This window comes from Lolium rigidum, chromosome 1 (genome assembly GCF_022539505.1).
Source record: "Lolium rigidum isolate FL_2022 chromosome 1, APGP_CSIRO_Lrig_0.1, whole genome shotgun sequence".
Taxonomy (NCBI): Eukaryota; Viridiplantae; Streptophyta; class Magnoliopsida; order Poales; family Poaceae; genus Lolium; species Lolium rigidum.
Window position 1 is genome coordinate 338,353,320 of NC_061508.1, and position 11,154 is coordinate 338,364,473.

An 11,154-nucleotide genomic window follows, 5' to 3' on the forward strand; every position below is an offset into this window, starting at 1 on the left:
CTAGGAACTTTTACATGACCAGCAGATCCTTTCTGCAACATAAAACTCCAGAGGATATTTATATCATTTACTAACACAGGACATGATGCAACGATCAACAAAGTACAGTCCTTTGAAAGTATACATAAAATAAATATTACACACAATTTGTTAGCATCTATCGTGAAGACCCATTCTCTAATTATGGGGTACGGAATCCACAAGTATCAACCTAAAATCATGTTGACATTAGCTGAACTTATTTCTCCCTATGCTGCTACAAGTTAACAGAATTTTATCACACTAAGTTAGTAGTAAGATCTCTGACAGGCTGCTACTGAAAACTCGAGCGAACAAGGCGATCAACCAAACATCCAAAAGACAACAGACATGCTGATAAATGGAAGCCAGAACAAAAATTGAGAAATAGAAGCAAGAAACAACAGAATAAAGTTGAGGATCAGGTTAGAGAGGATTATTTTCATCCATCACAGCTCATCCCGAGCTGACAACTTGGATGACCAGAACCCAAAAGAAGCACCGGAACCTGAAAGACACCAATGTGCATCAAAAATACAGAACTATGTACAATGCTAACAAAACAGCAACATATGCAAACACAAGAGAATTGAAACAAGTTCGCTGTTCAATTATTCATTCAACACGGTTCATCCAAAGCTGCTGCACCACAGCAGAAGTCAGTAGACACAGGTAACATCACACAGATAACAAAACGGCAGGAAGAGATACACAACCAGACGGTATCAGGATACAACGACAGCTCCAGTGGAGCACACCCAAGACACCAGACTTGTGAACCCTCAAGAAACAGAAGCAGCTCCTTACTGGCCTCCACGGAGCCGGAGCACCAAGTGAAGGGTGGACTCCTTCTGGATGTTGTAGTCCGCCAGAGTGCGGCCATCCTCCAGCTGCTTGCCAGCAAAGATGAGGCGCTGCTGGTCCGGGGGGATACCCTCCTTGTCCTGGATCTTCGCCTTCACATTATCGATGGTGTCCGAAGACTCCACCTCCAGGGTGATGGTCTTGCCGGTGAGGGTCTTCACAAAGATCTGCATACCACCGCGGAGCCTGAGCACCAGGTGGAGGGTGGACTCCTTCTGGATGTTGTAGTCAGCGAGGGTACGGCCATCCTCGAGCTGCTTGCCAGCGAAGATGAGGCGCTGCTGGTCTGGAGGGATGCCCTCCTTGTCCTGGATCTTCGCCTTGACATTGTCGATGGTGTCGGAGGACTCCACCTCGAGCGTGATGGTCTTGCCAGTGAGGGTCTTGACGAAGATCTGCATACCACCGCGCAGGCGGAGCACGAGGTGGAGGGTGGACTCCTTCTGAATGTTGTAGTCAGCGAGGGTACGGCCGTCCTCAAGCTGCTTTCCAGCGAAGATGAGGCGCTGCTGGTCCGGAGGGATGCCCTCCTTGTCCTGGATTTTCGCCTTGACGTTGTCGATGGTGTCAGAGGACTCCACCTCGAGGGTGATGGTCTTGCCAGTGAGGGTCTTCACAAAGATCTGCATCTGTAAATGTAAAGTAGACCAGAGTAAGGCGCGGTAAAGGGAAATAAGCAGGACATAGATACATGACCCAGCAGGCCATGATACGAGAGAGCCGAACATCTTAACACAAAGACGAAAAACTAATCAGGTTAACCATGTTTGAGCAGAGGTGAAATCATTCTATTAATCAACAAAACATCTCAACACAAATATGAGCAAACTACTGAGGTTAACCATGTTGGAGCAGATGAAAGTTAGAGCTGTTATATGCTCAAGTACGCACAAGAGACTAGATGAAACAACGGTAATATCATCACCCACTGATATTTCAGAGTTGATCGATGCACAACTGACAAGGAATTATGAGGTTCAATTACTAAGCAAGTAAATTCTGGTTTATCCCCACACAGATCAGGCATAGTTTCAACATACTAACACACAGCCTGAGCGCCAGAAAGATCAGGAGCAACTTCTAGCAGTTCTATGCTTAAGTACGCAGCAAGCTAGATGAATCAACAATAATATCATCGAACCCACATGATTTTCAGGGTAGAATCGATGCACAACTACGGATCATACAAGGTCCTAACGAGGCCCAGCAGTAAACTCCAGGCGTACCCGCAATTTAATCGGAGACTGGGCGCTACATAGATCAGCAATCCACGGGAATAGTACGGATATTTGGCCCCACCTACACCTAGAGAGATGAACCGAGCCTACAACGATCGGGCCTCAAATCGGCAGACCTACTCGATAATCCAGGGATAACCGAGAGAGATTTACGGAGAACCAGAGCCGAATCAACAGGAATTTTCGATTAACAAAAATAATACCACCGCCCGCAGATCTAATCGAAACAACTAAGCAATCGAGCGATCCGTCAGATCCAACGATTATCGATCTACGATACTAGTACCATGGACCGCAGAACAGGAACAGGAGGAGGGATCGGGGACTCACGTACCTTGAAAGGAGGACGAGAGATGCTTCGCTTCGATCGGGTGGGAGGTTCTTCTTCTGCGAGATCGGAGAGGGGGCTGGATTGGATTTGTGTGGGGAGGAGACGCGGAGAGGTGGGAATTTATAGGCAGCTCCGGTGGGAAGAAGAGTCCCGCGAAGCCACGGCACGGCTGACGAAGGCTGGCGCGGGTAGGAGGAGGAGAGGAGGTTGCGATTTCCTGGGAAAGCGCCGTTGAGTGCGGTCCGGTCCGGTGCGCCGTGCGCGTTCCTAACCTATTCCTTGCGAGGTATTTGAATATTTTTATAATTCAGCATTTCAAAATCTGAACTATTTTTAATCTAAACATCTTTTATTTGAAATTTTAAGGTCTAAAATTTATTAGATCCAGACATTTCTCAGATTTAAATATTTTAAAATCTAAACAGAAAAGGAACTGTACCCGTTACCTAGCCCGCGTCATGTGTGCCCCATGGCGGGAACGCTCCAGGCGAAGCGAGCGTAGCACTCGCTTAAGGCGTAGAATAGGGGCTCCCTCTCTATTCAGGCGATCACTAAAGTACGTTAGGGCTAGATGGCCTGAATTACCCTAGGGCTGGCTAGGCCGGTGCGCGCTCGGCGGCAGACCTCGCTGGTACACACTTATCGCGGGTGGCGTCCCCTCACTAGGAGTGGAATTCCCTTCCTATAGCGGTGGCCGGTGGCCCTCCTAGCGCTCGACGTTGATGGTCGCTGCTCTCCCGTGATGTGCAATCTGAGAGTGAGAGAGATGGGGGAGAATGGGTGGACGGGAGGCACAATGAAAGAGAGAGAATTAGTGGATTCGGAAGCACTCGTGACAAGATAAGAAAAGGGATAAGAATTGGTCGTTGAGCCTGACGCGATGGCTTTTCATCAATCATGGCGCACCGCCGCACCAAAGCGAACGCTTGCGGCACCTCCCAACATTAAAAAGCTACCTGCTTGAAACCCATTATCGCAGATGGAAGCCACACACAACATTTTTCATCATTTTTTCGTTTTAAGATGTAAAAATATTAGGATTAGAAAAATATCAAGATTTTGAAAAATGTTCATATTTAAATTTTTTGAAAAATCAATTTTTGAAAAACGTTCAATCTCAAAAAATATTTCTAAAAAGTTCAAAATTTTAAAAAAATCAATCTATTTTTTCAAAAACATTCCATTTTTCAAAATAAAGTTTAAAAATGTTTAATTTTGAAAATGTTCAAAGTTCGTGTTTTTTATAAAATACCTAGATTCTTGAAAGTTTTGCTTTTTATAAAATGTTCAGAGTTGGGTGGTTAGGAGGGTGGTGTACCCGGCCCAGCAGAGTTCAAACCATAGGTTTGACATATGTTGTCTCATAAAGACGGAATATGCATTTAGTGGGAGGCGACATTCTCGTCTACAGCGAGACGCATGTGGTGACTTCATCAGTTTCAAGATCCAATCCGTCGGCTCAGTCTTCCGAAGATGCTCATGGGGTAGGATATGCGTGTGTGCGTTCATAGGGATAAGTGTATGCGCGTGTATATAGGCGCTTGCGTTTATACTGCGTTCCTAAAAAAACAAAACAAAAACAAAATAGAAGCAACAAAAATGAAAAATAAAAAATACGGAAACACAGAAACCGGGCTGGCCCAACCCGGGGTGTTCGGCGGGTGATACACACCGAGGAGGTCCACATATAGGACCCTCGAGACATATGGCTGGAAAAAGCAAGTTAGCGTGGTTAAAATGGTCCATTTGAATATTTCGTGATCCGCAACAGTTGAAGCCACATGATGACATATCCTTAATTTTTTTTTAAACGAAGGCAAAAGCTTTACCTCGTCTATTAATTAAAAAGAGATGCTCAGTTTTAGGAGAAAACCTATAACAACAGAGCCAAGTCCACACAAACAACATACCCACACACACAAACAAGACACTCCAACACCGCAACACTAACAAACACTCAAACATGACACTCCAACATCGAGCCGTAAAAAACAGGCTACGACAAAGGGGGCACCCGTCAGCCGACTGCGGATCCAGGGTAGGCAATAGCCAAGGCTGCGAGAAAATTGCAAACTTCTCTAGCGACGATCGCTCCGGGCACCGCTGACAACAATCCAGACTTCGGAACCCCATCACCATTAGGAACCACCTGCCTGTCGAACTCCGACGAGAGAGAGACTGCAGTGTTAACAACATCACACTTCTCAAAGCCAAGACACGGCGGAGAAGCCACAACCGAGGACTCATGTGAGCCGGGCCTCACTTCCTCGACAAAAGGAGGCGTAACCACACCACCACATAACTCCATGATCTCACGCAAGATCTGCATGACCGGGGTCGTGATCGCCGAGCTCGCCCTAGCTCGAGGAGAGAAACAACCATGAAGGCCCGCTCCGCTCTCGCCCACTTTGCCAACAACAGGCAGAACCAAAGGATCGGTAGGTGTCTGGGAGAGCCTACCCAACACAGCTTCCACCCGCTCCAGAAAGCCCCCAATCGCCAGCATCCAACCGTGCAAGGAGTCAACAACCTCGTGAATAGGACGGATGGCCTCCTGAAAGAACTCAGCTTGCACCTCCAAAGCGGATTTCGTATCCGCTGAGGCCAAAGTGCTAACGGGAGCAGCAACAACTGACACCCAGGATCGATGACGAGGCATGACGGACGGGAGCGAGATCTCAACTTGGGCCCGGCAAGGAGCATTCGCCGGGACGACGATGAGACATGGCTTGCCAACCAACTGAGAGGACGCCAACTGTTACGGTAGACACGCGCCCGATGACCGTTCTCGAGGCATCGAGAGCACCTGATGGGATTACAGCAAACCGTAGCGCGGTGACCAGGAGCAAGACACCTGCAACATCTACCCTTGAGCTAAGCATGAACAGGAGGGCGAGCGAAAGACCGGGCTGGTAGAACCGGGCGGCGAAGGCCATGCCGCGGCAACACCTCCTTCCAACCAACACAATCGCCCGTCACATAATCCACCTCCACGCCAGAATATGGACTCATGAGATTGGACCACGGTAGACCAGCACTTGTAAAAATTATTAGTGCGTACAGTGCGATTGGACTACGGTAGACCAGTTTGAGCCTAGACCCTAGCTTTGGGATTGACCTACTGATGCCTCTTCAGTGGCGGAATTAGCCGGGCAATAAGGCTAGCTCGAGAGGAACGAACCACACCGAGAACCGTTTCAGCCTTGGATATGGCATTTTCTTGGGCCAAACGTTCATCCCACTGACCGAGTGAAGGCTCTGGAACTATAGTTCAGTTTTGCTCTGGACACCAACCTAGCTAATGCCCATTTGCACATCCTGATACCTGCCATGCCGACTCAACTAACGATAGATTAGGTTGAACTGCACGTGTTTTTTTCTCGTGGCATGGAATCCTCCAAACACGTATACTACTACTTTGGTGTGCGTAACTATATATATGCACTACATTGAAATGGAATGCTAGAGTGTATGGGCTTAATATCAGAGGACCACATGGATATGTGTAACGTGCTTGAGAAATTATGATATTGCATCACCGATAAAAAATACAGTGCATGCACATGGAAACAAGTAAGAGCCATGTGCCCGAATGATGCATACAACCTTTTCTCATAAAGAAATGAGATACTCCCTACTTGCCACAATGTATTGCATCTATGATTTTTCAAAAGACAAATAATGTAAGGTTCAACTATGTTTATCGAGAAAATTATCTATATCTGCAATTCCAAATGCATCATATGAAATATACAGCATCATGAATCTAAAGATATTGACTTGCTACTCTAGATGTTTATATTTTTATTTACATACTTGGTCAAATTTTACATCGATTTTTTTATAACTTATATCCACTACATTGAGCCAAAGAGGTAATATGGGGCCTTCTGATCGATTTGATTGCTAGTATTTTAATATTCCTTCCGGTCTCTAATAAGTGTCAGGGTTTTAGTCCATTTTAGTTCAAATTTGAAATAAAATCCTGACACTTTTTATGTATCGGACAGACTACCAATTAAGCATGTTCATGTGTACAGTAAGAGTTGCCTTAAAAAAGTAAATACTCAATGTGCATTCCCTAACGAAGTGCTCAACAATGCAGATTTTATTTTTGGAAAATAAATATTACAGATAGGCCGGTACAAAAGTTAAATATAGGAAACTTTCATTCATTGATATCAGACTAGAGAAACAAAAGTACATGATCTTTTTTTTTTTTGGAAAAAGCAGACTATTTTTTGTATAACAATTGTTTAGTTGCTCACCATGTCTGACTATGCCAGTACATGATCCCTTATACCATACGAGATGGTTCAGTGCGACATTTCATCACATGAACAAGTAGGACTTCAGAAGTACGTTTGATGCACATCAGACAAAACCTTAGGCCCCGTTTGGATATGGAGTATTTTCAAAATATTTTTGAAATACCATGGTTTTTAGAAGAACTTCAGTTTTAAATACTTTGACGTATTTGGCTACACTAAAGTACCACATTTTTGAAACTATGGTATTCCAATAAAAAAACTTAGACATTTTAACTTTTTTAAAGAAAGAGGTCCAGACTTTTTTTTTCCCAAAACCATGGTTTGACAAAAACTGCAGTATCTATGTCTAGGCATTGAAACCATGGTTTAGGAATACTTCGGTTTAACTGAAACCTGAAACGGAGCTGCCGTACTGAGCCCAAATGTGTGATAAATTGTTTTGCAGTCTAAGAAAACAAGTTCAACAACACAAGTGATGACACGACAAAAAAGAAGCATCGGACGAAAAGCATGTTCAACACAAACTGAAACACAAGACTTTGGAACTACAATTCAGTTTTGCTCTGGACACTTTCAAGACTTTGGAACTACAATTCAGTTTTGCTCTGGACACCAACCTAGCTAAGGTCCATTTGGACATCCTGATACCTGCCATGCCGACTCAACTGACAATAGGTTAGGTTGAACTAGATGTCTCTTGTATCATGGCATGGAATCCTCCAAACACCTATACTACTATCTTGATGTCTTGGTGTGCGTAACTATATATGGGCGTTCAACAAGAGTAAGATATTTGAGAGTTGAGGGTGGAAGACCTATTGTAGCTTTCCTATGACTCAAGGATGGAGGAAGAGAAATGAAGGGAGACTTAATAATGAACAATGGGATATAGAGGGTGTGAAATTCAAGAAAACTAATTTCTTCAGTACCAATGGAATGCCAGTGTGTATGTGCTTAATACCAGATGACCTACATGGATATGGATATCATCTCCTGCAGCACGTGCTTCAAAAATTCTGATATTGCATCACCGAAATACAGTGCATGCACATGGAAACAAGTAAGAACCATGTGCCCGAATCATGTATACAACCTTTTTCTCATAAAGAAATGAGATACTCCCTACTTGCCACAATGTATTGCATCTATGATTTTTCAAAAGACAAATAATGTAAGGTTCAACTATGTTTATCGAGAAAATTATCTATATCTGCAATACCAAATGCACCATATGAAAATATATATCATCATGAATCTAATGATATTGACTTGCTACTCTAGATGTTTATATTTTTCTTTACATACTTGGTCAAATTTTACATCGTTTAACTTTTCATTAACTTATATGCACTACATTCAGCAAAGAGGTAATGTTGGGCCTTCTGATCGATTTGATTGCTATTATTTTAATATTCCTTCCAATCTTAATAAGTGTCAAGGTATTATTTAATTAGTTTTAATTCATTTTAGTACAAAATGGAAATAAAACCCTAACACTTTTTATATATCGGAGGTAGTACTAATTAAGCATGTCTATGTGCATTAAGAGTATACTAATTGTGCATTCCCTAACAAAGTGGTCAACAATGCGGATTTTACTTTTGGAAAATAAATATTACAGATAGGAGGGTACTAAAGTTAAAGATAGGAAACTTTCATTCATTGATATCGCGCTAGAGAAACAAAAGTACATGATCATTTTTTTTTTCATTTTTTTTTTTTTGAAAAGCAGACTGCCACATGATCCCTTATACCAGACGAGATGGTTCAGTGCAACATTTCATTGCACCTCAACAAGTAGGACTTCAGAAGTATGTTTGATGCACATCACACAAAACCTAGGACGCCGACTGGATACGAAGTATTTTCAAAGTATTTTTTGAAATACCGTGGTTTCTAGAAGAACTTCAGTTTTAAATACTTTGACGAATTTGGTTACACTAAAATACCACATTTTTGAAACTATGGTATTCCAAAAAAAAACTGAGGTATTTTCACTGTTTTAAAGAAAGAGGTCTAGACCTTTTTTTCCCAAAAACCATGGTTTGACAAAAACTGCAGTATCTCATGTCTAGGCATTGAAATACCATGGTTTAGGAATACTTCGGTTTAATTGAAACGGAGCTGCCAAACTGAGCCTATATGTGTGATAAACTGTTTCGCAGAGTCTAAAAAAACAAGTTCAACAACACAAGTGATGACACGACAAAAAAGAAGCATCAGACGAAAAGCATGTTCAACACAAACTAAAACACAAGATGACTGCATGATGTTGTACAATCTATTTCCTATTTAATAAAAAAAATTCTCTAGCAGATTGTAACTAGAAAAAAATAGAAGCTTAGATTCATACTCACCTTAGAGAACAACAGTGAGAGTACAGAAGCAGTTCTGTTTTCGTAACCTGTACTTTCCTTCTCATTGAAATGAAAAGAAGTTCCAACTGCCTTTTCGTCAAAGGAAAAAAAAAGCAGCTTTGCGAATGTTCTAGTGATCATCAGAGGTTTAGAGATGGCAAATCACAGCAAAAAAAAAGTTCATATCCTTTGACTTCCCTCACAAGCCACAAAAGACAGAGTCGCACAAACATCAGTCGCAAGACATGATAAAGTTAGAAAATCCCACATAGAATAGAAGTCATGAAACTTAATAGTACTTGATAAAAAAAAACGATAACTTTTCAAAGCATGTGCCATCATGCGACTTCCTTAATCATCAGCCCTTCATCATCAGCCCTTCAGTGGCTCCTAAGTAAGCGGATTATTAAGCCTACTTGAACCTGGCCTACTTAGGCAATGCTAGCTTCATCGTCGTAAGATTGGGTGTAATCCACACAGGAGCAGGCCAGTTGGACCAAAGCTGAGGAGACACAAGGTCATCATTGCTATTATTTCCCAAGTTAAGTACTCCTATATCACGACGAATATTTTTACATCCTGAAATAGCCTTATTATCGTCAGTAAAGTAGGCATGATTTCCCTTGAGAGCAGGATATTCTTTGGCACTCAGACAAAGTGAATGGTTATGCCCAAGAAACAGCACGTGGTCAGGTAAGCCATCGATTTCCGCAAGTCTCATTGTGCTGGCATCAACTTTGTGTAATTTCATTCCTGCAGCATTCAGAACACGTAATTCAGAATCCACAATGTCTCTTGATCTCGAAACAAGCAGCATATCCCCCCATGGAGCCTGAACAATGTACATGACGTCACAGATGCCTAAATCCTCCTCATCCAGACAACTGATAATCTTCATTGTAATAGCAGGACCAGTAAGATCGAATGCATGGATCTCTCCCTTTAAAGTCACTGCATACAAAAGTCCATCCTTGTAGTTGCAGTCATGATAGTTCCTGTTTGGTGGCAGCCAGGTCCACTTATCATCCCCTACTCTTGCAAATGAGAGCAGATCGATTGGCCGGTGGATGAGCGCGACGATGTAGCTTCCTGTTGTTGTATCATGAAACACAAACGCCTTGAAGTGGAGGTAGTTCCTTAGCTCACAACGATCAGATGTCCACGGCATTTGGAAACCTTCATTTCTAATGTCACTGATTTCATACTGGTAGACAGCACCCCGGTCGTCATGGATGGGCTTCACGTGCTCGATGGTGGTCACCGAAGGGAGATCAATCTGTTCACCGGTGATGGGATTGGTGAGGAGCATTTCAGATCTCTCGTCGACGGTAACCAGGAAGCCGAGTGAGGACCCGATGATGAACCGGCGGCGGATCGGCGGGTCCGGCAGTGTCAACCTGTAGACCCGCTTCTCCATGAGGCTGTAGAGGCACGCAACATTCTCGCCGGCGGATTTACAGGTGTAGAGCAGGCACGGCGTCTGGGACTTCTTATGCTTGCCCTCGCGCAGGGTGATGTAGGCTGAGCGCCATGACGTGCACACGGCGCCGGCGCGCACGAGGTCAGGGATCTCGAGGGTGCCGAAGACGGTGATCAGGGTGTCCTCCGGTAGCTCCGGCGATGGCTCGGCCGGTAAGCTGGGCGGAAGAGACCTAGCAGATTAGAAAAATAAAACTTTGGCAACTAAAGAGGGGATCCTAGAGGAAGAACACTCACCGGAAGGCGTCGACGCGAGTGGACTGGCTGAGGCACGGGGGGGTGGAGCCGGCGGCGCATCTCGCGAGCGGACGGTTCCGCGGCAGCGATTCGATCTGTCTGCGTTCATGGCGGGGAAAGAGGGGCGGTGGTTCCGAGGGATCCATCTGGAGGCTTCGCGCTGCCGTCACCTGCGGTGGCGGCGGGGGCAGCGGGCGGGGCGCCGGCGACTCGGCCGGTCGGCCCTGGGGGTTTGGAGATTTGGACCAGGTGTTGGTGTGCCCGACTCGGTGGTTTGGAGATTTGGACCAGGTGTTGGTCTGAGTGTTTTCGTTCTTCAAAGAAACTCATGTATGGTAATTGGTAAATAAAACTAGAGA

The 11,154-nt window shown here is 44.2% G+C and overlaps 2 protein-coding genes across 2 annotated transcripts; both read right to left on the minus strand.

The window, feature by feature from the left end:
- Nucleotides 1-607: 607 nt before the first annotated feature.
- On the minus strand, nt 608-2,528 carry LOC124700660 (polyubiquitin 11). The gene is made up of 2 exons (XM_047232753.1): nt 2,455-2,528; nt 608-1,511 (listed from the first exon to the last, which is right to left on the minus strand). Exon 2 carries the CDS (start codon nt 1,509-1,511, stop codon nt 822-824), a length of 690 nt encoding a protein of 229 aa, XP_047088709.1. The 5' UTR covers nt 2,455-2,528; the 3' UTR covers nt 608-821.
- A 6,720-nt stretch (nt 2,529-9,248) lies between these two features.
- On the minus strand, nt 9,249-10,941 carry LOC124663953 (putative F-box protein At2g33190). Its single transcript, XM_047201583.1, has 2 exons — nt 10,796-10,941; nt 9,249-10,716 (listed from the first exon to the last, which is right to left on the minus strand). The coding sequence occupies exons 1-2, from the start codon at nt 10,939-10,941 to the stop codon at nt 9,507-9,509; spliced, it is 1,356 nt and encodes a 451-aa protein (XP_047057539.1). The 3' UTR covers nt 9,249-9,506.
- Nucleotides 10,942-11,154: the final 213 nt, after the last annotated feature.